The 27891-nt window shown below is 45.1% G+C and overlaps 1 protein-coding gene and 1 non-coding gene across 2 annotated transcripts; both read right to left on the reverse strand.

Moving 5' to 3' along the window:
- Nucleotides 1-420: 420 nt before the first annotated feature.
- On the reverse strand, nucleotides 421-27550 carry FOXN4 (forkhead box N4). The gene is made up of 9 exons (XM_061602600.1): nucleotides 27468-27550; nucleotides 15976-16139; nucleotides 14529-14644; nucleotides 14315-14437; nucleotides 11625-11755; nucleotides 9324-9420; nucleotides 7943-8150; nucleotides 4803-5162; nucleotides 421-2180 (listed from the first exon to the last, which is right to left on the reverse strand). The coding sequence occupies exons 1-9, from the start codon at nucleotides 27524-27526 to the stop codon at nucleotides 1927-1929; spliced, it is 1512 nt and encodes a 503-aa protein (XP_061458584.1). The 5' UTR covers nucleotides 27527-27550; the 3' UTR covers nucleotides 421-1926.
- LOC133373581 (U6 spliceosomal RNA) lies at nucleotides 8619-8727 on the reverse strand. The gene has a single exon (XR_009759708.1). It is a non-coding gene; the product is annotated as a U6 spliceosomal RNA (small nuclear RNA).
- Nucleotides 27551-27891: the final 341 nt, after the last annotated feature.

Consider the following 27891-nt stretch of genomic DNA (forward strand, 5'->3'; position numbering starts at 1 on the left):
CCTAGGAGTAAACCCCATTGAACAGCTTGGGATATACTTCCAAGTAAAAAGGCATAGGACTGAGCTGCAAAAAAATTGTATGTTTTTTCAGTTGTAGAAAAGCCCTATCACTGAAACATATAAAACAATATTTGGCCTCACACATACCATTTTATCTCTTAAGCGTCCAAAGTGCTTTGTTTAAAGATCAGGTTAAAAAAAAAAAAAGATCCCAAGTGTAATAGTGATGTACGGTATTTTGCAATTGTTCTAAATAATTTAAAAAAAATTTTTTTTAAAGTCGCAATGTTTTTAAAAAGTCAGTGTGGAGTGTACAATTCCTTTTTGTCTCCATAAAAATAAATTATAAATAAAATGTACAATAGTAATACTGTCTAGCACAACAATTAGAAAATACTATACACAAGTCTAGAGTACCAATCCTAAATTACTTTTGTTCAAAATGTTTAAAATAAGCCTGTTAATCCTAGTATTTATCCAGTGTAAAGTTCTTCATTTAGTACAGCCTTTGCCAGATTGATGCCCTCCAGTTTCCCATCAGCCCTGGCCAACACAGCTGTGCTGCCAGGGACTGATGAGAGTTGTAACCCAAAACATCTGGAGGACATCAATGTGGCAAAGGCTGATTTAGTACGTTATCCCATTTTGGATTGTGATATGTAAAACACCCCTTTGATTGCCCTTGTGGTCCTGAAGCCTCTGCTACCAATTGTCTGAACTGGTCTAATACCCTGGCATGTTCAGTTGCACAAGGAGCACCATTTGCAATCCAGCTACTGTGAGGGGAGTGGAAGCTGACAGTTTGGCTGGGACTAAAACCTGCCCCAAGGGATGGTTAAAGAGTGGGAACAGGAGGCAGGAAAGTTAAAGGAAAGGGAGCTGGGAGGCAACATGGCCAAAGGAAGGGTGCAAAGTTGAGAAAAGAGGAACCTGCAGGAAGGGTAAGTGGATGATATGTGATAAGGGAAGGGAGAGAACAATAGCCCTTTTGCTTAACACCGCTTAAGAGGGAGAGAAACGCTGGTCAAGAGACGGTCGCTAATGGAAACACAATGTAGCCAGTGGCCTGAAAATCGGGAAAATGTAAGCATTGGAGACATAGGACTGGGGCGGAACCACCACCAGATCCTAGAGTGGAGCGGGGCAGCGGCTAGGGTTGCTACTAGATGCATACATCAAATTCTTCCAGTTACTAATGACATAGTAACCCTAAGTGGATAAAAACATCCAAGTATTGGTGGACCGGCTGAATTTTGCATCTGGATTTCAGCCAGCCAGTTTTCTGATTACACACTTTCAGCCCCTTTTGATTTTGCTGTTTTGAAGGCGGTCCTGCTCTCCTTCACTGTCCCAACCTCTATAAATTAATGAAAATGGTGTGAAAAAAAGTGTGTTGCCCATTAAAAACCGGTCAGTTTCCTTGATCCACTCCACATGCGTTCCAGTGCTCTCATGCAGCTCCCTGTGGACGGAGGGTACCCAGTTCTTTCTCTTGAGTTAGAGGGGCTCTCTGTGCACGGCTGGGATTGCTGCTGTAGCAACAGCACACTAAGACCACAGAGCAACCCAGCACTTTATTCTCTAGGATGAAGTCAGTAGTTCAGGAGAATGAAAGGAACATAAAAGGCTTTGGAGCTCTTGATGAAACAGCAAAGCACACCACTTTCAGCGAAGCGGGTGGCAAAAACTGGTGTGTGTCTGTCTGATCACATCAGATTCTTAGGAGTTTGGGTTTTTTAAACATGCCTTGGAAGTTCACTAGGATCCTTTCGTTCATGTTGTCTTCTCCAGCCCTGTTTTTAAATAATTTTGCATGCTTGAAGTGGCACCTAAAACGAACTGGTGCTCGCTATTTCTCAGAGTCTAGAAGTGAAGGAAGAGGCTTGAGTGATTCTGGGTAGCTGGCTAGAGAAATGAACTGGCTCTTCAGAGCAAGGCAATTGGCTTGTTCCCTTGGGCGCTCATGTACTGTGCTGCGGAGACAGTGTCCAGGGTCGTGTAGGTTGTATAGAGGCCTGTCACTTGTAAGTCTGAGAAGGAGGAATGATCACCGCTGCCGGAGATGGAGGTGAGGCCAGATGGGACAAGGTCACAGTCAGAGAGAGTGAGAGAGGAGTTTCCGAAGGCACCCAGGCTCTCTAAGCTGAAGCTCTCATCTTTCATCTCTTCCCAAATATTACCTTTTTATAATAAGGATAATCACAGATCAATCAATAAATGCAATATATCATTGCAGTATTTATAGTTTGCACTTTCATAAAAGTATATCAAGGCAATATACAAAATACAAAAGTATAATAAAATCAGTAAAAGCATTCATAAAAGCATCAATAAACACTCATTGGCTAAAAAAGAGACATTCATATTGCAAAGGCCTGTCTTAATATAGTTTTCAGTGTCATATTCTTTATGGAACAATAAAACGGCCACCTCTTTTGAAAGACGTGGGAACATGATTTGGGGTAGATTTTTGAAGAAGATACTTGATTGAATGTGTGGAATAAGCAACCAATCAAATCAGTATCAGCAGGGGCAAAGGAGAACTATTTAAAATGGATCAGTTGCTGGTACCTCCTGCCCCCACACTTGGCATGTATCTCAGGCTCCAAAGGTTATAGTTGCTGGAGGGGCTGTGGGCTTTGGGGTTCTCACTTGCCTATGTGTTAGGATTGCCCCCAAATGGGATTATTTTGGTCAACGATTTTTCAGGCATTCATGCTGCCACAAGGCAGAGTGTAGCCATAGTTGGGTTCTTCTCAGTATTTGGGATGGAGGACATGAGGACTTAACATGCAGGTCTTTGATACTGATCATGTTCTTAACTGCTAGAATGCAGGTAAGCAGGACCTGGGAATCAGCTGAGACTGATATGCGAGACCTGGTTGAACAGACTGTGGAACATAGCGATGCCTAAGAAATGAACTTTTGCAGTAAGTCTTGCCAAAGGGAAGACCCTTCTTTACAACTTCACATCCTTATAAGGATTACATCAAACTGCACCAACATTCCCTGGAGATGTCGCAGACCATCCTTTTGACTTTGGGGTAAAGCCTAACCTTCATTTTGAGTTGACACAGAAACTTATTGCATCTTGAAAATCTGAGGAACTCCACTGTTGTTTTCAAGGGATACTTGTGATTTTTTTTGGGGGGGGGAGAGATGGGATGATACTTCGGTTATATTCTTCTGTACTGGAACTTACGGTTCAGGTGTTTGAGGTTATGTTTTATATCTTCTCTACTTAAAATCAATCTTACTATATATTTTTTTGTAAGTGTTATGCTACCCATGAACATTTGGGTATCATAATGCTTACAGGCGAGGCAGGCAAGATGCAACAAACCGTGGCGGCAAGAGGGGGCAGCGGCAAAGGTGATGGCGGCGGCAAGAGGGAGGGGCCTTGGTGGTGGCAAGATGGAGGCAACTGGACTTTGAGACAGGGCGGCAGGCAGGCAGGCAGGTTTGGCAACCCATGGAGGGGAGAGAATCAGGTAGCTTCAGCAACGGTAGGTGGGGTTGGCGAGTGAAGCCCCTACTAAAACTTTTTTTTTAAAAAAAAAAACAGGTTTCAGAAGCTATCTGAAAAAGCAGGGACAATTTCTGCCAAGCCTCCACTGCTGGGGTGTTCTACAGGGCTGGGTCAGGCCTGCCACATTAAAGGCCCGGTCCCTGGTGAAGGGGTGTGGGTTCCATCAGAAGATCTCAGTGGTCAAGGTGCAGCACCAGAGATCAGATGGTTCTTAAGGTAAATTAGGGCTTTGTGAATTAACACAAGTACCCTGAACCTGGCCTGGTAGCAAGTCAGCCACCAGTGCCGCAAGGCTGGAATAACATGCGGCCGGAGTCTAACTGCCGCATTCTGCACTAGTTGCAGCCTCCGGACCAGGTACAAGGGCAGCCCCACATAAAGTATGTTACAGTAATCAAGTCTGGAAGGGTATTATTAGTGGCAGTCCAGCCTTCTGAAAACAGGCGCAAGGAGGGCAGTGAAAAGGGAGCGAGCGTGTTGGAGGAGGCAACTGTGTTGGCCCTTCACCTGTTCTTCGACTACAACTCCCATCATCCCTGAGCACTGGCCATGCTGGCTGGGCCTGGTGGGAGTTGGCATCCCCACAACATCTGGAGGACCACAGCTTTCCCCATCTCTGCTACACCTGATGCCTTAAAGTCTTCCATCCCATCCACACAACCAGTTTTAGGCATACAGAGGAGGGCTGGCCCTACCATTAGGTAGAATGAGGCAACCACCTCAGACAGTAGATGCAACCCTGGACCTTGCTCCTCCACAGCCATTCCCCTTCAGTTGCCACATGGACTCTCCTGCCCTCTGCCATCCAGGCACCAGGGTTGAAATCTGCTTCTGTAGATGGAATGGGCTACGGCTGCCATCTTGTCCTTTATCGCAAAATGTCTCAGGCCAACCCAGATAAAGAGGGAGGGCATACAATAAAAGCAGGAGGATGTTTCTCCACCAGGTAGTGACTTCCTTGCAGAGAGCACTTTTGTCTGAATGTTCCAGCACCCACAAACAAATCTCCATAGCCATGTTTGATATATTGACAACTGGAAAACTCATTGAAGAGCACATTGCCCCACCCAGACTGACAAAAGTCCCATCTAACTCGGTGGTGAAATCAGCCAGCCGTCCTAAGGAATCTTGCAAACTTGTGTACGATGGGGACCCATGGTCCTCATGTGGACATGACTAGATTCCCCACCAGGACCAGTATCTACGCCTGCACGATTGAGCCCAAAGTCCACATAACATGGCCATCTTCATCCACCCAGCTCTTCCCTCTTACCTTGTAGTGCAAAGTCCATGATGCTGGGGTCAAGGGCATCAACCTCTGCATTCATGTCAGTCATCACGCTGAGGAAATCTGGGGCTCTGCTCATTGGATGCTGAGGGAGGGGGCTATGGTTAACGTTGTGCATGGGTTGCAGAGGAGGGGTCTGCGCAGGAGCCGGTGAACCTGGTGTCATGCATGCCTGTGTCTGGATCTGGTGATGCAGCGGGATGGACTGCAGGGAGAGTGTCATGACAGGCTGTGGCTGCAGCTGCAAAATGCCCCCTGGGGCTGCTGCCACGTGGTCCACCTCAGACTGCTTGCTTGTCCTCCTGCAGTTCTCAGGTCTGTCTGTGATAAGCTTGTCCAGCTCCGCTGCAAGAGGAAATTGCCATCTGTGGATGCCTGATTTTCCAGTGGGGAGTACAGTTCCTTGGAGAGGTCCCACAGCTCAAGACAATATAGAAATTCAATCCGTTCACAGCACAAAGTTTATAACACGCTAAAAAAATATGCACATTATTACATCAAGGTTTTTCAGAGGGAAAAGTTGTTTGAAAAGAAGGATCCTCTCACTTTCTCTTCTAGTGAAAGGTTTTGTTGATTTTTAGAGAGCTTGGCAAAAGAAATGTGTCAGAAGTGAAGCCTCTCTCAGTACAGATTCAGCTGACTTAAGATTTGTGTCTCTGGCTTTAAATATAAAACCTGATTTAGAAGATGAAAAGTTTAATAAAATAATGAGGGGGGAAACACCACATTTCTTAAGTTGCTTTGAGGGCCATGTGTGAGAGCCAGTGGGGTTCAGGGGTGACCGAGAGTCTGACTATGATCAGGGGGATCCAGATTCATATCCCCCACCTGACCCCACCCCACCCGATCCGCAGATATTTTTAGCTAGTTATTCATTTCAACAATTTGTATGTTGTGGTTTCTAAGAGATGCACAATGAGGTTACAGTGAAGCTGACAGGGTGACCCTGGCCCAGTCAGTCTTGGTCTAATCTATCTCCCCACACATGTGGAGGATAAAATGGAGAGGGGTGGGAGGAAGCCATTTACAGGGTCTCAAAGTTCCTGAGAGGAAAGGTGGGATAGATAAATACAAAAATAGTGGGGGTATAAACTTAAAAAAAAGCTAAAAGGCTGGATATAATAGCTGCCCCCTACATGGAAGGAACCATAGCGTGCCTGTGGGTGCTGTTATGAAGCACCCCTAAAAGGATCCATCTTGTGCTATGATAGCCTGCACCTCAGAAGGAAGTTTCAATTCAAGGGAGATTCTATTATAGGAAGCCAAGTTGTTGCAAAGGAATCCGGTAAATTCATTGTCTCCTTTCACTGTATATTTTTGCCATTCGTCCATTATCATTTGAGAATTGAAAGGTAAACAACAGGGCATCAGATTCCTCCTAGAACTGATTAGCCAAGATATGATCACCGAAATATCACTCTTTTCTCCCCGCCTCACAACTACTAATCAAATAGTTTTCAATAGCCTGAAGGCTCTTGCCAGCAGGGCCCCAAAGGTTAGGTTAATCACTTTTCCCCATCCCACTTGGAACAGGAGAGTAAGATTTTTCTAGAAGCCATTTTGCAAACATTTTAGACAAACTCTTCCTGGCTAGCACCATCTGAAAACTTTTAATACCCATTCACTGTCAAGAAGACAGGATTTACAGCCTTTGTTTTTATGTTAATTTCCGAGTCCAGCTCAAGCATAAGAGGTAGTGCATTTCACCTCCACTAGAAGGAATCTTTGGACACTCGAGTCCTCCTCACCTCTCTGCCTAGGAACTTTCCTGCAGCCTTCCTCCTCCCCTTCTCTCTTGCCCGTGTTGCCGGAGAGGTACACTCACTCCTGCCATCGAACCCCAGTCTCACAGGAGAAGGAAAGGAATTAAACTCTCAAGTAGGGATGGAAAGACCTGCCCATTTTGGACCTTTCAATTTCTCATTTTTCCAATCCCTCATATATTCATTTTTATGCACACCTGCCCCTAGTATATGCATTTTTGTAAATGGTGTTTGGTTGGCAAACTGCTTTGCAAAATTTAAATAAGTGCAGATTTTGAGCAATGGCTGTGTTTTGGTCCTCATGCTGTTTCGGAAAGTGCGAATTTGATCAATTTGGCTTGAAATGCAAATAGAATCCATTTTCTCACCCATCCCTACTCTCAAGCCCATCAGCTGGCCAAACACTCTCTCTTCCCCCCCTTCCATTTTCAAGTTTCATCAGGGCATCTCTTTCTTGGGGAGCCTGGCTCTCTTTCCTCCCCTTGCCATACCCCAAACCCTTCCAATTTCTGTCTTCTAATTCCTGCCTTAAAATATTTCCCAAAGCACCAGAAAATCTCTACCCAAACCTCCCTCATTCCTCTCCCCTTCTGGCACCACCTTCACTCAACAACCACACCCCCACCCCACCGCCACATCCTAGACCACATCCACACCAGACATTTATTCCACATTAAACAGCTATGGCTTCTTCTCCCAAAGAATGCTGGGAGGTGTAGTTTGTGATGGGTGCAGAGAGTTATTAGGAGACCATTATTCCCCTCACAGAGCTCAAATTCCCAGAAATCTCTGGGAAGACGGGCTGACTGTTGAATCACTGGAGCCTGTCAGGGGAAAAGGGCGTCTCCTAACAATACTCACCACCTTTCACAAACTACACTTCCCAGGATTCTTTGGGGGAAGCCAAGACTGTTTAAAGTGGTATAAATGTCTGGTGTGGGAGTGGCCCTAGTTTTGTCCTGTGTACCTTGGAATGCTTTTAAGGATAACTCTTGTATTGTTTTAACACTCTCCTAAACTCAGCCTAATCTCAGCATACCGTTCATTGATTTTGTTAAAATGTGACAATTCCGTCGTTGATATAAGATCTACTTTTGTTTTATCTTTGTGTCTGTGCTAACCCTTGGGGTACCAAACTCTAGAGTGCATCCAGGTCTCAAGGTCAAAAGATCCCCAGAATGGAGTGTCAGATTGCATGTGGGAATCACCAGCTTGCATGCAAAGTACATGCCTCCTAACAGCACTTACTTCCCTGCAGGGGTGCAGCAGCTTCCGATCCCTTTGTCATCAGGAGCCTTGCCGGAGCAGCATCAACACACAGCCCCCTCAGGCGCCTGCTGAAGGTGCCTCTCCGGCGCTTACCTGGATTTGCCATGCTCCTGTGAATGGAGGCCAGATCTTTCCTCTTCCACTTCTGCATTTCCTCCTCCATCTTGCCTATCTTGGCAGGGTTCAGTGCCCACAGGCAGCCTTTGCGAGAAGTCCCACTCAGCTTATTCTCCACCTTCTCAAAACATTTGTTCAGGGACAGGTTGTGACGGACGGAATTCTTCCAGCCGTCGGGCGCTGTCTGCAGAAGGTAGGAAGCACAAACGAAACAAAACAGAGGCCTTGCTTTGACCTGCCAGCCCTGTTTGTGTGGGTGGAATTGTAACTTCTAGGGTAGAACACCAGCATGCATTTCAATGATGTAACAATAACACTATAGGACCAAACCTGGGCAAACACTGCCCCAAAATACTCTGACCTCTGCACTTAGAGATGACACATAAGAGTTAAGCTTAAACTGACTTGCACAATGTAGGAAAACAGGAAGCTGCCTTAGGCCAGGTCAAAAGTATTTGTATACCTAGCCTAGAACTGTCTGTGCTCTGGCAGCAATTCTCCATCCAGAGTCTTGGCAGACAGAGAGGGAGGTTGTTCCCACTACCTGGTACTGTACTGACCCTTTTAAGCAGAAAGAGATGCTGTGGACTGAACCTGAGGTTTTCTACAGATGAAGCATGTATTCTAGCACTGAGTGATGGTCCCTCCCCATAGAAATAAGGAACACTTCATGAATATGCATGCCTCTCTCATGCAGAGGCCATGAAAACCTTCTCTGTGTAATTCTCATTTTAGTGTATGTGTTCCTGAAGCAAGAACAATTTGTTTTTTAAATAATTTTTTAATTATTAAATTTTATTTTTATTTTTTTAAATTGGGATGTTTCCTGTGCCAGGAACATGGTGCAGCTGAGTGTGGCATTAAGGGCAGGAATTGTAGGGATGGGATCCATTGGTGGGTGCCAGTTTGAAAGCATTCTGTCGACCTAACAGGCTGGTATCTGAGTTTGTTCTGTATCTGCTAGTCACTGCTTTTACCGATGTGGGGGTTTTTTGCTCAGAAAAAATATAGATATTAATATCAATGTTGTTTAAAGGAAATGTTGATATTTTGAAGGAAATATTGACATTTTAAAAGGAAATATTGACATTTTAAAAGGAAATATTGATAAACTATCATTCTGACAATTGATGTTTTAGAGGCGGATTTTTTTAAAAAGTCCATTTTCCAAAATAGCCATGGAAATTTGCTACATTAAAATCCGATCCTCAGCGACCAAGAAAAAGCAAATTAATGGAAAATTCAGTACCAAATCCAAATTGGGTGGAATTCGAACACAACCCTACAGGAAAGCGAAGCCAAAATGGGGGTGCAGCTGTTCCTCATTTCAGATGTAAGTGACGGAACGCTTCCTCACCTTGAAATAGGGGAAGTGCTCCTTCATGAAGCTGTAGATCTCGCTGACGGGCAGGCTGCCTGTCTGGCTGTTTTTCAGTGCCATGGCAATCAAACAGCTGTAAGAAGGAGAGGTCACATTTTCCCCTTCCTGTTGTTGTTGGTGCACAATGCTCCCCCCCCCGTTTGCAGAGTGTTATTGAGAGTAACCTCTACCTACAGAAGTAGCTCTAGGGCAAGGTAAGCCTCCAACTCAAGTCACCCCCATGGCCCAATTTTTACAAAATTACTATGGTGCAAAGTTCTTTTACATTTCTATTCTTGTTCATGATGCCATTTTATAGGTGGAGAAATCAGGCTGATAAAGGTGCTTCCAGATGGGTGTTTATTATAGGATGGGTGTTCCTCATGCATGGAACCTTTTTGCAGCATCCATATGACCTTTCTGGCATCAAAATGCCCCCCCTCTGCCCCCCTCGCCCCTGTGAAATCCAATAAGTAAAACAAAAACAAAAACCCTGTTGCCAATGATCCAATTCCAAATTAAGCCCCCATCTGGAAGCATTAGAAAAGAGTGACTCACTTCAGCCTCAGTCATAAGTCTGGGGCCAACCTTTTGTATCGCTTGACTCACCTGATCTTAAGAAGTCTCTGTAATGTTCAAACGCTTTCTTTCTTTTTCATAAGAACATAAGAACATGAGAAGAGCCTGCTGGATCAGGCCAGTGGCCCATCTAGTCCAGCATCCTGTTCTCACAGTGGCCAACCAGGTGCCTGGGGGAAGCCCGCAAGCAGGACCCGAGTTCTTTTCTTTTTAACCCAAAAAGCTCGTCCCAGATGGTATCAGCTGTCCATATTTCCACAGCCACATGGGGGCCCAAACAAAGGGGAAGGAGAGGCTAACATAGCCACAAATCTCTTTACCAGCCCTGTCCAGAACCTTTATTGAAGTATCAAGCAAATGAGAGCCTGGGGGCACCTAGGTAATTTGAATGGGGAGCCTGCTGTGGAAGCAAGCACCACTGTGTGTTGGACATGATGACCACCTTCTCCACCTGTTTGCAGCAGAAGCCAGATTGCATACCCCTGATTGAGGCAAGGGCTGCCTATCAACAAAGCCACCTCCTACTTTCTTGGACCAGCAGCACTGACTGGCTAACTCTTTTCGTCAATCAGTCACTGCCAATTTTCCTGTCCTCACAGCAGGCTCTTTTCAGGGCTTAAATATGAATAAAAGGGCCAAACTTTAAATCAGATAACCATTTACCATGCAAAGCCATTAACAAACACGCACACACAGAAGCAGCAATCCATCTTCCTCCTGCAACCAGAATCAGAATTTGAACAGGAAGCTCCATTAAGACCTTCCGCAGAGCCCTTCAACAGCTGGCCCAGGCCAAAGGGGGCCCATTTAGCCGGGCATCCTGTTCTCACAGTGGCCGACCAGATGCCCCAAAGGGACACCCACAAACCAGGCTCTGGATGCAACAGCAACTCTCCCCACTTGAGAATCCCAGCAACTGCTATCCAGAGGCCAGTGGAGGGAGAATATTTAGCCATCATGGCTGGTAGCCATTGGTAGCCTTCCCCTCCTCTGTGATCTTGAATTATGTGTAGTTATTTATTTATTCGCATACCCTCTTTCACAAATATTCCCTGGGTGGCTTACAAAAAAGTCAACGGTAAGAATACAGTATACAGTAATGGAAATCAGCAATAAAAGGACAACATAACATTTCTTTGTAACAGGATTGCATGAGGAGTTAAGACGTCAGGTGAGAAAAGAGCAGAGCTGACGTCAGACACCATCAGCAGAAACACCTGCACCGGCTCCGGTTTTCAGGTATAAAATCATAGAATAGAATCATCAAATACTAGAGTTGGAAGGGGCCGATAAGGCCATTGAGTCCAACCCTGACAGGTGGCTGTCTTGAAGCTGCCTCTTGAAGGCCTCCAGTGTTGGAGAGCCCACCACCTCCCTAGGTCATTGGTCCCATTGTCGTACCGCTCTTATGCGGAATTTTTCTTGATGTCCAGTCAAAATCTGGCTTCCTCTAACTTGAGCCCATTATTCCGTGTCCTGCACTCTGGGATGATCGAGAAGAGATTCTCGCCCCCCTCTATGTGACAACCTTTCAAGTACTTGAAGAGTGCTGTCATATCTCCCCTCAGTCTTCTCTTCTCAAGGCTAAACATGCCCAGTTCTTCTGGTCTCTCCTCATAGGGCTTTGTTTCCAGTCCCCTGATTGTCCTCGCTGCCCTCCTCTGAACCCGTTCCAGTTTGCCTGCACAACCCGTGGGAGTAGCGAAGCGCCCCTCTCACCTGTAGGAGTATATGGGCTTTGGATAATGCTTTGCCTGCTGCTGTTCTTGGACACTATGGGGAGCAAGGCGGGGCTGGGAATACTGAGGCTGCGTCCCATAAGATGTGCCGTATATTGTCGCTGGAGGACACTGTGGACCAAAGCAGGAGAGAGGGGGCATCAGCTCCCCCCACCGTTAAAGAGAGCAGAATGCGGGGGGAAGGATGTCAATCTGCAAATACAACTTATAACATTACACATACAGAAGGAAACAGATTCTTGACACCAGAGATCATAATTTGTTATTTTTCAGCTGATACCAAAGCAGCACTGCTACTAGATAATATAATATTAGGGAGGGGGGAGATTTTGCTGGCTTTGGGCATGCTCAAGATGAACTAGGGAGGGAGACAGCTGGGATCGGTACCTACTGGCTTGTGCCTGGGACATCATCTCTTACCATACTCCCAGAGCCATTTTGCAACTAGTTTCAGTGCAGCTTGTTAAGTTAAAGATGTATTTTATTTAGAAGCATAAGCACCTCTAAACAGAAGTCTGCTGGCTAGGCCCCAAAAATATAGGTGGCATTGATGGCTGACCACCTTCTCAGGATGGGATGTGCTCACTGATCAAGCATTTACAGAGCATCAAGATCTGAGTCAGGCTCTCCCTCCTTCCCAGTGCCCTGCAGATGTTTCGGACGATAACTCTGATCTGGCTGGGGCTGATAGGAATGGGGCTGAAACATCTGAAGGGCACCAGATTGCCGAAGGCTCATCTACACTGTGAATGGCAGTGACCCTCTGAGGTTTGCATACGAACTGTGGTGATAGAGCACCTGTTTTGCATGCGGAAGGTCCCAGCTTCAATCCCCAACTTTTCTCAGTAGGACTAGGAGAGCCTTCTGCCTGAATCCCTGCAGAGCCGCTGCCAGCCAGTGCCAGCGCCAGCCAGTGCAGACAACACTGAGGTATAATAATAATAATAATAATAATAATAATAATAATAATAATAATAATAAAAGTTATTTATATCCCGCCCTTCCTCCCAGCAGGAGCCCAGGGCGGCAAACAGAAATGCTAAAAACACTTTAAAACATCACAAAAAGACCTTAAAATACATTAAAACAAAACAACATTAAAAACATTTTTAAAAAGCTTTAAAAACATCTTTAACAGGTCCCAACTGAAAAAGCTTGTTGAAAGGGGAAAGTCTTCAAAAGGCGCCGGGAAGATAACAGAGATGACACCTGCCTTATATTTAAGGGGATGGAATTGCAAAGGGTTGGTGCCACTACACTAAAGGTCCGTTTCCTATGTTGTGTGGAATGGACTTCCTAATGAGAAGGTATCCGCAGGAGGCCCTCACCTGCAGAGCGCAGTGATCGGCTGGGTATATAAGGGATAAGACGGTCTTTCAGGTACCTGGTCCCGAGCTGTATACAGCTTTGTACACCAAAACTAGAACCTTGAACTTGGCCCAGTAGCAAATGGTATATGGATGAGGGTCTGACCCAGTGTAAGGCAACTTCCCAGTTCCTCCCTTCTCTCACAGGAGTGTTCCCCCAGTTGCAATGCAGGTAGAAAATTCCTGCTGCGGCTGCCCTTGCCCAGGGACCCCCAGGGCTACGTGCTGGATATAAAGCCGGGCCTCTTGCTCCGTGGCGCAGAGAGGTAAGTGGCAGTAACGCAGCCAAAAGCTCTGCTCACAGCCAGAGTTCGATTCCAACAGAAGGAGGAAGTTGAATCTCCGGTAAAAGGGGTCGAGGTCCACTCAGCCTTCCATCCACCCGTGGTCAGTAAAATGAGTACCCGGCATATGCTGGGGGGTAAAGAAAGGCCAGGGAAGGAACTGGCAATCCCACCCCATATATACGGTCTGCCTAGTAAACGTTGCAAGACGTCACCCTAAGAGTCGGAAACGACTCGCACTACAAGTGCGGGGACACCTTTACCTTACCTTGCTCCGAAACCTAATGCACTCTCCTCCACCCCCCACACCGTCTCTTCTAAAATGTTCTCCCATAAATTCAGACTCACAGCAGATCAACTTGGGTTGCCTGCTCTAAACTTTGACAAAGGATAACAGCAGGGATGGTTCTCCGTGTTTGTCACTTTCCCAGTCTTAAATGCAGTTAATCCACATTTCTGCAGCAATTTGCAGATTTTGTTCAAAAAAATCCTCATCAAAATTCTTCTCATTCTAATCTGAATTTCTCCTAAAAAAACACGTTTGTATGCAATTTCGACTAGTCTACCCTTTTTTGCAAGCAATTTCTTGTAATGCATTTTTGTATGTTATCTCTACTAATATATTCATTTTTAAGCAAACTGTCCCCATATACATTTTTGTAAGTGTTCTTCAGTTGGAGAACTGCATTCCAAATTTCTAATAAAGACAAATTTCGAAGGATGGCTGTGTTTCAGTTCTCGTATTGTTTCGGAAAGTACAAATTTGATACATTCGGCTTAAAATGCAAACTTAATTGAATTTCTTCCCTGTCCCTAAATGCAGAGCTTGGAAAAGTTACTTTTTTGAACTACAATTCCCATCCGCCCCAGCCAGCATGGCCACTGGATTGGACTGATGGGAGTTGTAGTTCAAAAAAGTAACTTTTCCAAGCTCTGCCTAAATGACAATAAATCCATTTTATCGCCCTTTAAAGCTCTGGTCATCAAAATAAAGCAGTCTCTCAAGCGGAAAATGGTACCTGTTGTGCATGTTGAGTGATAGTGAACACCTGCTGCACGTGGTGAGGGGGAGGAGGAAAGAGAGGGGTTTGCTGTGATTGCAGACCAGGAGACAACTGCCCCGCGACCACATACTGGCTCATCTGTACCAAAGGAAGAAAAAGAAAAACATCAGTTACGCAGAGTCGGACGCTTTTTCTTGACAATGAATTGGGAAGAGAAGGACCATCTTACATTTGTCTCATGCGATGAAACGGTGTTCATTCCCAGAATGCTTTGAGGCAGGCTGGCCTGGATGTGAATCATGGTTCCAGGAGTCCCTGGAGGGTTCATAGTTGCTGCCATGGAACCTGCTCCCCAACAACAACAACAACAAGGCATGTGACATCGACAGCATACACTACTGGCAATCGGAGTCTTCTCGTGCTCCTGCTTATGCAGCCAAAACCGCACTGATCACACACAAGAGAGAAAGGCCAGGAGACTTAGGGTTAAAACCAAGGGACACGTAAATCCAAAATAAATCTGCAGAATGCGGAAATAAGGGGAGAAGACACACACACATCCCAAAAAACCAGGCCCATATTAACTCAGTGGCATGAGATGACTGAGAGGAACCAATCTGAAAACTAGGGAGGAGTGAGGAAATATGGTTGAATGGCTGGAACAGGAAGAAAAGACACAAACACGCACATACTAGGGGCTACTGCCCCTCCTCGCTTCGCTTACCAAACTTGCCGACCGTCACGAAATCTCCCCTGTTCCCCTACAGGTCATCAGAGCCACCCCCAGTAGCCAGAGCTGCCTTTTGCCCAGGCTGCAGCCGCTGCAGTCACTACCACTGCACAGCCCCGTAAGCTGGTGTGGCCAAGCTGCTGCTGCCACTGCCACTGGCCTCCCAACTGTTCTCCCACCCGAACTGTAGCTGCCACTGCCATATATCTCACCTGCTCACCAGGTGAGCCACCTTTGCCACCATGCCCCTGACATCATACTTCATGACAGTGTAACGGCTATCTTTTTATTATATAGGAAGATATTTTTTACACATGCAGTCATTCACTCATTGTCTAGATAGGTTGCTTCCTGGCTCACACTGAGAAGCTATTTTTAAATGTCTCCAGGGATGGAAGAGAAAGATGCCCGTGAGAAATTAAAGAATTTAATGTAGCTGGAGTTGGACTCAGGTATCTCTACCACATTCCCATCCACCCACTCCCCAAAAAATAAAATGGAGGGGTGGAAGACCCCAAAAAACAATCCAACGAGGACTGAGCATGCTCAGTGGGCACAGAAGCAGGCTGGCTGTTAGGTGCAGCAGGAAGGCACACAAGGGCAATGGGGGGGCGGTGTCCGACCCTGCACATTTTGTCACAGGGTCCCACTTGCAGTTATGAGACTATATTGCTCTTTGGTCTCCTAGGACATGTAGAATATATATGATTAAGAACCAGCCCATCAAGAGAGGATGTATTGATCAGGCCAAAGCAAATAAAGGGGTTCTGTTGCTGCTGCTGTGGTTGTTATTTGAATAACCATTTGGTTAGGAGGCAATACTGAGCTGCAGTGAGTAAAGCAAACAAGATTTCGTAGCACTGCACACTAAAATATTATGTAAAGTTTGGAAGAGGAAAGATGGCATCAAGAAAAAAAATGGCCTCCCATCCAGGGAGTCACCTACCAGTTTGTTGCAGCACAGCATTCTGGGAGATTATTCCCAAATCCATTCTTTCACTGGCCATCTGTTGCAACCGAGGTACATCAACGGATGTCAGCCAAGACAGGGACTGCAAGTCACCAGGGAGGTCATCTTCACTCAGCTGTGAGGAGTCAGAAGCCAAGATTCTGCAGAGGGAAAAATGAAGTTCAGCAGAGAGCTGCGGGATGTGCTCTTTCCAGAGAGTCTCGGGGTAGCGCGCAAACTCCTGTCGTGTGTCAGCAACTGCAACATCAGCTGGAGCCAGCTGTGGCTGGTGCCCTTTGGGACTTGTAGGGCAGAAGGCAGGGAGCCCAAACAGAGAGCGCCAACTCCTTCTACTTTTGTCCCTAAATGATTCTATATGGGCAACACAGAAACGGAAGAGAAGATAGCCAGTGCCCACCTTCTGGACTGGCTATAAGAAAGAAGGCAGGTGGACTTGGAGGAATCATGACTGAAGTTGGTGGGGTAGTGTCCCATTTGCCCTGATGACTGGGGTTCTATGCATGGCCTAATTCATATAGCAGGGGTCCCTAACCTTTCGGGGCTCAGGGGCACATTCACAGAAGAAAAATTGTCGATGCTCAGAATTCCCAACCCCCCATAAGCAACCAAAAAACAAAATGAAACACATGCACAAACAAACAAAAGGGCAATGCTGCTTCTCCCCAAAACACAGGCAACACCCTGCAACCAAACAACCCACCTCAATTTAAAAAAGAGAAAAATTAAAAATTGGGAGGGGCAAGTAACCCTGGTGGGCGTGAAGGAAGTGACTAAGGGCGCCATGGTGCTCACGGGCATCACATTGGGAACCCCAGTCATACAGTATTGATCAATATTATTTTACTCCCAAGTTAATTAATGAAAGCAAACATCACACTTTACTCATGTAATGGGGCTACCTTCCCCATGATACACGAAAGGACAGATTCCTAGAACTAGAGTGTCCAAACAGCATTCACCGAACTTAGTTCAAGAGTAACATTGTTGCAGACTGAGCTTCTAAAATTTCAATTATCTAAAACAAGATGATCTATGCCTTTTCAGGTAGCTATAGCATTGTTAGCTGAAGGCACTAAGGCTTTAAAATAAACATAATGTTTGGTGATTGCTCCCTTTGCATTTTGCAAGAGTTTAATAATGCAGCTTTATATAGGACCAGCCTGTTGCAGTCAAGTTAATTCACATTACATTGTGTTCAACTTTCTCAAACATGTTTTAACAAACTTTTAAAAACTGTTTTCCTCTGCCTAGGTTAAAGCAAAACTTTGTTCATTTTGTAAGGCTTTAAAAACAGCGGGAACAATCTCCCTTCTGCAAAAAGCCAAGCCGGCATCCTGGCTAGAAATTTGCCCCATTGCAACCTTCTCCCGGCCCACTTCTATCTTTCTTCTTATTATTTATTGCATTTATTTATGGCACAACAATTGACCTTGTCATGGTTACAAACTTTTAGTTATTTTGCTGGGCCAGTCAAGTTCCATGCCTGCCTGAAAAAGAACATCAGGTGACCACCCTTCCTACTCCGCTATTGGCCAGACTGTGAGTAAACAGGAGCATCAAATGGTTTAAAAACTGGGGACAGTCCATGCCGTTTGCAACAGTTGGCCTTGTGCGTTGTAAGCGGAGGAGCCATTGTGTTGGGAGCGACTGTTGGCCAGGGCACGTGGCCGCCTTTTGTTTTGGGGATTCTTGCTTAATTGTTTTCTCCCCCCCTCCCCTTTTTACAAACTTCCCATTAATCTGGCTGAATGACAGTACACACACAATCCCCCACCATCAACCATCTGTTGCTCCTGGTCCCTGGCAGCCCTTGCAGCCAACTCAGCCCTCCACAACAAATAAATGGGGTCATGTGGGCGGAAAGGGTCAAAACCCACAACACACGCCTCCCGTCAGGAAACACATGCCCTTTCCTTACCCTGCACTTCAGTATAGGAGCACAGCTGAAGCTTGGGTTGAACACCATCTCCTTTCTAAGTTTATTTTCCCTGGATAACAAGCTGTTTTATGTTACATCTAAGAAGACCGGCCCCTATTCTTCCCCTAAAAAGACTGCAGTGCAGGACTGGCAGAGTGATAGTGGGACATATTAGCACACAGCTTTGAAAACACATACTCCAAAACTTTCAGAACCTCTTCTGAAGCAAACGTTATGAACCACTAAGGCTATAACCCTGTACCCATTTAACTGGGAGTATGCCCCATTAGTAAACATTATAGGGTGGTTGTTGTGTAAAGCTCTGTTATGCAAAAGGGGTTGAACATAAAGCACATGTACTGTGGAGACGGACACATATTGATCAAGTATGCACTTCTAGTGATAAACAGTTTGGTCTTGGGTTGTTTTTTTTAAAATGTTTTGGTTTTGGGTGGGTTTGCAGCCTAAAACAGGCTTCTGTTCTGAATTAGAGGCAGGCAGTGGACTGCCTTCAAGTCGATTCCGACCTATGGGTGACCCTCTGAACAGGGTTTTCATGGTAAGCGGTATTCAGAGGGGGTTTACCTTTGCCTCCCTCTGAGGCTGAGAGGCAGGGACTGGCCCAAGGTCACCCAGTGAGCTGTGTGGGGATTCAAACCCTGGTCTCCCAGGTCGTAGCCCAACACCTTAACCACTACACAACCAATTAGAGGCACACTGTTAAAAATAGGCATTGGCTCCATTTGCCAACCGGCATCTCCTCAAGTGACTGCCCAGAATAGTGAACTCTCCAAGCATTCATGTAAGTCAATTGGAATAGGGAAGCCCGGAGAGTGGTGACAAGATCTAGGGCCTTCTCAGTGGTGGCCCCCGAACTATGGAATGGTCCCCCTGAGGAGGTGCGCCTGGCGCCGACACTATCATCTTTTCGGCGCCAGGTTAAAACCTTTCTCTTCTCTGAGGCATTTTAATTCCTGTTAATTGTAAATTATTATATTTTGAGTTTAGACTGTACAGTTTTGTGTACAGTTTTGTGTTATTTTTATTGTATTTTTAATGTTCACCGCCCAGAGAGCTGTTGCTAGTCGGGTGGTATATAAGCTTACATAAATAAATAAATAAATAAATAAATAAATAAATTGTTTCAAACTAGTATTGCCTGTAAGATTTCCCTGAGGAATTCTGAGAATTTAATGTGTGTTAGGGACACAGGAAGTTCCCTCATACCAACTCACACCATTGGCCCATGCAGCCCAGTGCTGCCGACGTTAACGCCCTTGGTGTGTGTGTGGACACATGCACTGACTGGCAGAAGCTCTTCAGAGTTTCCAGGCAGGAGTTTTTGGCAGCCTGGCCTGAAGTTGCCAGGGACTGAACATGGAGCTTTTGCATTCAAAGCTTCTGCTCCAGCGTTGAGCTACGGCCCATCCCTCCTTGCACTGTTCGGTTGTTCTTCCAAAAGGCAAAAAATTAAAATGCCACTCAGAGCCATTCTTGGCTCATTTCTCAGACACAAGATGCACAGCGAGATTTGTGGGGTGGTTTGCTTTCCTTTGCTTCCAGTCCTCTTGCAAGACCCATCACAATCCTGTGAGGAGGTTGAGGAAAGAGTGGGCAGAGAGGCCCAAAGCTGCCACTTGCTCAGTAGGAGCAATTTGAATCTGGCTCTTCCACAGCCAAGCGGAATATTCCACTCACTCATCACTCAATGGGTACATAACACCTTTGGCTAACTCTGCATGCCTCGTAAGTACTCTAGTTACTGTAGCCATTTACATGCAAACCAACAGAAGCTCCAGAGGTCAAGGCAAGCAGCTGCGTGCAACACAGATGGGGACCCCACCCCTGTGGCCCTGCAGATGTCGCTGGACTACAACTCCCATCAGCCCCAGCAGTTGGGAAAAAACACTTGAAGGCCCCCAACAAGTTCCCCAGCCCTGAGCTGTAGTTTGTCTCTCTCACCTCATCCACTTTTCATTACCCTCCTTGTTCTCACCTTCAGAAGGCTGGGCTGCCACTAATCATCACTGATCTTCTCCAAGCACCAAGTCAGGACCGTACTCCTCCTTAGGTGAAATCCAGCTGCCCACCCCAAGCCCCTGGAATAGGGCTGGCTAGTAATCAAAACAAGCAAACAGGCTTCCTTATGCAAAACCCTAGTGGTATTGCCATTCCCAGAATTCTCTTGCTTTGTGTCCCTCACTTCAGCCTGTGCAGTTTCCATGAACTCCATGAGCACCTTTTTTTTTTAAAAAAAAGGGAAGAACGTTTCTGAAATTGCATCTGTGGATGCTTCTAATTCCTTTCCGCTTCTCTCAGAAAATCAGCTGATGTTTACCAAAGCTGTCAAAACAGGCAGCCTGTATAGAAATGTGTTTCCAAAAGGGAAAAACAGGCAAACTATTTCTATTATTATTTATTTATTTTTATTTATTTATTGTTTGATTTATATCCTGCCCTTCCTCCCAGCAGGAGCCCAAGGTGGCAAATAAAAGCACTAAAAACACTTTAAAACATCATAAAAATAGACTTTAAAATACATTAAAACAAAACAACTTTAAAACATTTTTCTAAAAGCTTTAAAGACATCTTTTTAAAAAGGGTTAAAAAAACATATTGTTTAAAAAGCAATTCCAACACAGATGCAGACTGGGATATGTCTCAACTTAGAAGGCTTGTTGAAAGAGGAAAGTTTCTAGCCTTTTAAAACCCGTCCTAACAACCCAACCTGGGCTTCAGCCTTTGAGGGTTGGTTCCATATTTCCTCAGATCAAACAACATCCCTTGAAGGATGTGCAGTTGTCCCAACACTTCCTAAACAGGCAGGGCACATACTTTACCACCTGAAACACGGCTGACGTTTATTTAGACGGACAACTCAAAGTGGCTAAATGAACACAGGAAGCTGCCTTAGACCAAGTCTAAGTTGGGTTGTCTAGCTCACTGTTGTCTACTCTGACTGGCAGTGCCTCTCCAGGTTTTCAGGCAGGAGCTTTTTAGACAGCCCCACCTGGAGATTCCACAGATTGAGCCAGGGATCTTTTGCATGAACAGCAGGCGCTCTGCCATTGTGCTACAACCCTCCTTCCAAAAAGGAAGGAGAAAGCCGTGTTTTTCCAAGCCAATCCTAAAGAAGAACAAGCCTCACATTTTTCTCTGAAGTGCACACACACCAGCCACAAGGGGTGTACTGCCACACACCAGAGGCCATGCCTCAGCGGCAGTGCATAAGCTTTACCTACAGAAGATCCATGGGGCAATCCCTGGGACCTCCAGTTAAAAGAGCTCTCCAGAACACAGAGGACTGGGGATGGCTTCTGCCTGAGTCCTATGGAAGCCACTGCCAGTCAAATTAGTGCTGGGCTCCACAGACCAGTGATCTAGCTCAGTCTATATTTACGCAGGTAGTTCTTCTGTCCTGGGTGCACAAAAGATCCCTCAATAGGCAATAAGCGGCTGTGCAAAGAAAAAGAGGGTAATGTATATACTGGTGTCCCCCAACCTGGTGCCCTCCAGGCGTTTTGGACTACAACCCCCATCAGCCCCAGCCAGCATGGCCAATGGTCCAACATCATCTGGAAAGCATCACTTTGAGGAAGACTGATGAGGTGCCTACCCCCGTAGGATGCCCAAGATCTCTAAGCTTATGCCCTAGGGACTCTGAGTCCATTGCTTTGATTTGGATTCCTCCATTGAGCAGGGGGTTGGACTTGATGGCCTTATAGGCCCCTTCCAACTCTACTATTCTATGACTGCTGCATTACTCTCATGGGTCCCCCCCACTCCACATTTCAGAGGTGGTGAGTGTTTTATGCCTACAATGGAGCAGCAGCTGAAGGTTTCCACACAAACCCCCGAACAGCAAATCATCTTATCAGGACGTCCGTTCCGCACAACATAGGAAGCGGACCTTTAGTGTGGCAGCACCTACCCGGGGGAATTCCCTACCCTAAAATATTAGCCAGGCGCCATCTCTGTTATCTTTCAGCACCTATTGAAGACCTTCCTCTTTCAACAAGCCTTTTAAGTTGAGACCTTATTCCAGTCTGCCTCTGTGTTGGAATTGCGCTTTTAAACCTTTTTTTAAAACAATATGTTTAACCTTTTTTATAAAAGAAATTTCTTCAAAGCTTTTAAAAAAATGTTTTAATGTATTTTAATGTCTGTTTTTATGATGTTTTAAAGTGTTTTTAGTGCTTTTGTTTGCCACCCTGGGCTCCTGCTGGGAGGAAGGGTGGGATATGAATCAAATAATAAATAAAATAAAATAAATCCCACTCCTTCAGGTATGAATTGCCCTTTTCTGCCACAGGTTTCCTTCTCGCTTCAACTGGTCACCCCACCCTGCAGCGGATCCCCTTGTACTCTGTAGCTGGAACAGAAACCAGAAGCTGCAGGCTTTATCCCTTCCTCTCCCTGTGTCTCATGCATGCTCAACACAATTTTGTCCAAATCTGGCTTCGCCTAAATCCATTAAAAAAAAAAAAAAGGAAGACATTTGGACAAATGCAAAACACCGTTTCCCAAACTTGAAAGTCAAGATGCAGATTTCCCCCCCCCCGAATTAAAACTGGACTCCCTTTGCACTATTTACACCTGAAAAGTTGTACTTTAGTGATGACTCACCACTGTGCAACTTATGTAGTGACTCATGCAGAGTTGTAACAAACCTTCTGTAAAGGCAGGTAGCTTTGTTGCATCCCTGCACTGTCTGGGAATATTGTAGGGTCCAATCACACCTAATGAAGAGATGCAGAAGAATCATCACCCATCCCAGTGAAGCCAGCCAGAGCACTGGCTCTCGCTGAGTTACAGCTGAGCACCCTCCGTTGCAGATGGATATTAGGGACTCAGACAGGGGTCTTGTTTATTGAAACGCACAAGCAGTTCCCTCACAGGGGACTAATGTGGCCTTGAACACCATTTGGGGATTGCAATACTTTAATAGAAACAGATCCTGCTTTAGCTGCATGTTCTTTGAGGATCCCCATCCCCCTTGCACATTTCCTCACTTTACAGCCCACCCCTTAAGGAGATTAACTGAAGTGGACTGTTTGTTAGGGTACTACGGGACAGAGGCTCTTCATCCGCACTCATCCCATATTCCTAACTTGACAGACTTTGGCTAGGGGAGATTTCAAACTTCAGGAGGCTCCAAATCCTCTAAGGCAGCCTCCACCACCCTGCGCCCTCCAGATGTTCAGGATCACAGCTCCCATGAGCCTCAGGCAGCTGTGTGTTGTAGCCCCAAAGTCTGGAGGGCACCGGGTTGGAAAAGACTAAAGCGTGCCTGCAGGGACTCTCCCGTGGTGAATCTCCATCCGGCACCTCAGTCCACACAAATAGCACGACTGTGGAAGGACGTTCCAACGCGTGCACATCTGGATCCACACATTTGGTGGCATGCAAGGAAAAAACGTGTAAAGCAAACACTTGGAAGAATCTGCCACTAGAATCAAATCAAATTCTAAGTCAGTGATCCCAATCTGCCTCCAGTCTCACGCAGCTGGTTGTGCACAACAACGAGCATCCTGGACGTGGATATGGATTCCTGTCCATGTAAAAATCATGCCAGTTTCATTAGCAGCCTGATGCACATCTTTGTCAGTGGGCACTGTGGCAATGTTTAAGCCTGCATTATGGGTCTCCCTTTTTGGATCAGGGCAAATGTATGCCACGCATGGGATAAGAGCCAGTTCTTAAAACTGAAGCATCATAGCATCTAACAAACCAGGCAACAGTGTGCAATTTTGGTACAAAGGTTTGATGATCAGAGCATTTGGTGCCCCCCTCCAGGCCTGTCTTTGAGATCTGCTACCCACTTTTCAGGTTTTTTAAAAAATACTATATTGGTCTCTTCCAAGTTCTGTTACCCAAGAGAAACATTTCAAGTGAGACAGCAGAGTATTCTCAGCGCTGTTCCAGCCTCCACCTCACTAATTGGGGGTGATTTCCCATTTTGTAGAGCCTTCATGCCCCCCCCCCATGGAGAACGCAGGTCCCAGTCTCAGACTGTGGTGACAGCAAAAGAGTAAACAGACCTGATAGAATTTGACAGGTCTATTCTCTTCTTAAAATCAGTCAGTCTGAAAGATTTTCTTTTACATAATCCAAAGTGTTTTCTCATGAAGTAGAACAAATCCTACCATGCACTTTGGGGGTATAGTCCACATTTTTATACAGTTTTGCTGCTTTTAAATGAGGTCACACAATTCAGTTTAGGACACACATTTGCAATATAAATTACAGCATTGTTTTTTGTTTTAAAAAAGATGACTTTGGGAACTCAGTTTATAGGAGGGAAACGTTTAGGTAACAGCAAGTATTCTAAAAAAAACTAAAACAGGATATAATCTTCAGCATGTTCACTTAGAAATAACCTCCTCTGAAATCAGTGAAAGGCTTGAATCCATAATTGAAAATTATATTCATTTCCTTTGTGCCTTGAATTTAAAATTATCTTATCCACTGAAAAGCAATATATATATCTGCTAGTGTCCTACATTCTTCCAACATCTACTATACATAACAAGGCATATATAGGATAGAAAACCTACAGCTTTTACTTAGCAATGGAATATCTCCTTTAAAAATACTAGGATATGTCAAGAGCAGCCCAGCAGATGAAAGAACAACTTCAAGAGTTTCAGACCTTTCCCCAGAGAGCTTCAGAGAGTGTAACAAGTCACTTGTCAAGCAGTGAAAGGCTACTGGAGGGCAATGTTTGCAATGTGCATGGAAAGAGTCTCTAAAAAGAATACCTGCCCAGGGAAAAGTATAGAAGCACCCTCCAGTTGAGAGGGAGAGCTTCACAATCTCCCACTTTCAGCAAACAAAAGCTGGGTTTTTTAAAGTGTTTTTGAGTCAAGTACCCTATGATAATTAAGTGGTTGGAACTTAGTACCATGTGAAAAGATGAAACCCAGCTTAACCCAAAGCATAGCAAGGCAATTACTGCTTTGTGATTACCTAGACTCTATGTGTGTGCGTGCGTGCATGTGTGTGTTGTAGTTACTCTGCCTCCTATTTAGGGATGGGTGAGAAATTTGATTCCGCATTTCAAGCTGAATCGATCAAATTTGCACTTTCGGAAAAATATGAGAACCAAAACACAGCCCTCTGAAATTCGTAGTTATTTGAATTTTGCAATGCATTTCACTAACCGAACAGTGTTTACAAAATTATTATTATTATTACTGTCTTTATTTATACCCCGCCATCCTTCCAAAACTGGAACTCGTGGCGGCTTCCAGATAAAAAACACATATAATTAAAGCATACAGAGTCTAGATTAAAATTAAATTAAACTAATTCCAATATTTAAACCGTTCATACTTATCGCTAAAAGAGAATAAAAAAACCAGTTTAAAAATGGAGGAATTAGGCATTAGCAATGCAGTTCCCGTCAAGCCCCATCTTTAGCAGCTGTCAATACCAAAGGCTTGTTGGAATAGACAGGTCTTTGCTTGACGCCAGAAGGACTGCAAGGAGGGGGTCAATCTTGCATCCCTAGGAAGGGAATTCCAAAGCCTAGGGGCAGCCACAGAGAAGGCCTTATCACACGTCCCCACCAGCCGTACTTGAGGGGGCGTGGGTATTGAGAGAAGGGCCTGTCCTGAAGATCTCAGGGCCCTAATATGTTAGGGGAAAGTGTGCATAAAAGTGAATATATGGGTGAAAATAACATACAAAAATGCATTATATGATGAGAAATGGCTTGCAAAAATGTGTACGTTAGTCAAAACTGCCTACAAAAATGTGTTTATTGGGAGTTGTTCACACTAAAATGCTGGAGAATTTTCAAGAGGATTTTTTTTAAAAAGTCATCAATTGCTGCAGAAGTGTGGAGAACTTTGGGCTTATCCAAACACAGCGAGATAATCCACCGTTCCCATATCCGGTTTGTCAGCTGACAGTCCTCACTTTTCGCCTTTTTGTTCGCTGTTTCCCAGTGAAAAAAAATGTCCCAATGGAATTCCCGATTTCAAACAGCAAATCGCATTTTTGCCGGTATTGGAAGGAGCGGATTTAACCCGCGAAAATGTGTGAGACCGCGCGACGTCATTTGGATGACCGAAAAATAACAAGCACACATAGTGCGCGTGTCACACATTTTTCAGTCGTCTGGATGAGCCCTTAATTTAAGATTGGAAATATGAGAAACTGAGAGGACGGAAACGAACAGATCTTTCCATCTCTGCTCCTACTGTGTTGCGTGTAGGATGGTGCATGAACATTTTAGAAAGCTCTTGCATTTTATCTTGCTTTAAATAACTTACAGGTGTGACGCGATGGGGCGGGGAGGCATGATAAGAGGCTTTTAAAACTAGGAACAATATGGAGAAGATTTTAATAAATCATCCTTAGTCATATAATAGAATGCAAACATTTTTTGTCTCTTTCATGGTGCTAGAACTTTGGTTCACCCAATGAAGTTGCTTAGCTGTAGTTTCACGACTGACAAAAGTGTTTATCCACACCACATGTAGCTGACTTATGGAATTTGCTGCCACAAATTGTGGCTATGGCCACTCACTGGGATGGGTACCAATTTTTTTTGATAAATTAATGGAGAGATGTGTTCATCAGTCCCAATCAGACATGATAGCTAAGTGGAACCTCCATGTTCAGATAAAGTATACCCTTAGATACCAGATGGTGGGGGCAAATGGCAGGAGAAAGCCATGGGCCTTCATGCCCTAAATGGAAATGGCCAAAGGCATCTCATCGGCCACAGTTGCAAACAGGATGCTAGGCTAGTTGGACAACTGGTGCTGCCAATGGGAGGTAGTGTTCAAGCCTAAATGCACTGGGGGTGGGGTCAGGTGGACAGCTGCGTCTTGGCTGCAAGATGCAAGTTCCCTGCCCCATTAAGCTGTGGTCTGAGTCAGCAAAGCAGTTCTTGGATTCTATTATACAAGGGCGTGGATGACCACTTCCTAACTCCCTGTTGTAGCTCATACTAGATAAAATAAAGGGTTTAAATGAAAGAATTACATTTTAAATGAACATATAAGGCTTCAGTAAAACCAATAGAGACCAGAATGTGCCAGTGATGTTGCTACGTGTCAAAGAGATCAACGTGCATTCAGATGCAGACCCAAATCTCTTCTGCACACAGACCTCTTTGTTCCTCTCAATGGAAGGGGCTGAACTATATTTGTACACGGAGGTGTGTCCAGATGTTCTGGCATACTTGTAAATGACTGCAGAAGGCCATCTGAGGGAGGGGAGGGATTCTCACAGCAACACAGCAGACACTAAAATGCTCTGCAGTGTTCCTTGAGGGAGGGGGCCAAGGGACAAATGCAATAGATAAATAATTATTAGCAATAATGACGAGCCTCTGAACATGTCCCAGGATGCAAGAAGCCGCCAGGCTGAAGATCTAATTAAGAAGCAAAAGTCTAAGTGCAATGTAAGCACATCTTAACTTTATTAACAGCCTTGCTTTGTATGAGAGAGGACAGGTTACTCCCAGAGTAACATTCCCTAGAATAGCAGGGCAGGGAGGAACACGTGTTTATTCAGAGAGAGAGAAAAGGCTCACCTGTATTCCTGTGGAGGAGGGCGGTGGCTTTGCCCCGAAGGTCGAATGAGGCCAGACATGATTATGGAGGCGAGCTCACTTTCACTTCCTCTCATTTCCTATGTGGAAAAAAGGGGAGAAACAGGCAGGCATGAAGTAGCTCATAAACCACTAGCCTCCCAGCTGTTTAAAATAGTCTCTCTTCAGGATGCCACCGATAATGTTTTACGTTTTGCTTTAGAGTACATGTCTATAGTGCCACGTTGTATTAAAACTTCCCAGTGGTTTCACTATGAGCATACAGATATACATATACAAAGCCATATATGTCTGTGTATAAAGTGCACCCTGATCTTACACATTTGCTCAGCCCTTCGGCCCACTGAACTCAGAGGGGCTTACACCAAGGCTTTTGTGCACAGGATTGCACCCCTAACCCTAATTT

Source organism: Rhineura floridana, chromosome 19, assembly GCF_030035675.1.
Source record: "Rhineura floridana isolate rRhiFlo1 chromosome 19, rRhiFlo1.hap2, whole genome shotgun sequence".
Lineage (NCBI taxonomy): Eukaryota > Metazoa > Chordata > Lepidosauria > Squamata > Rhineuridae > Rhineura > Rhineura floridana.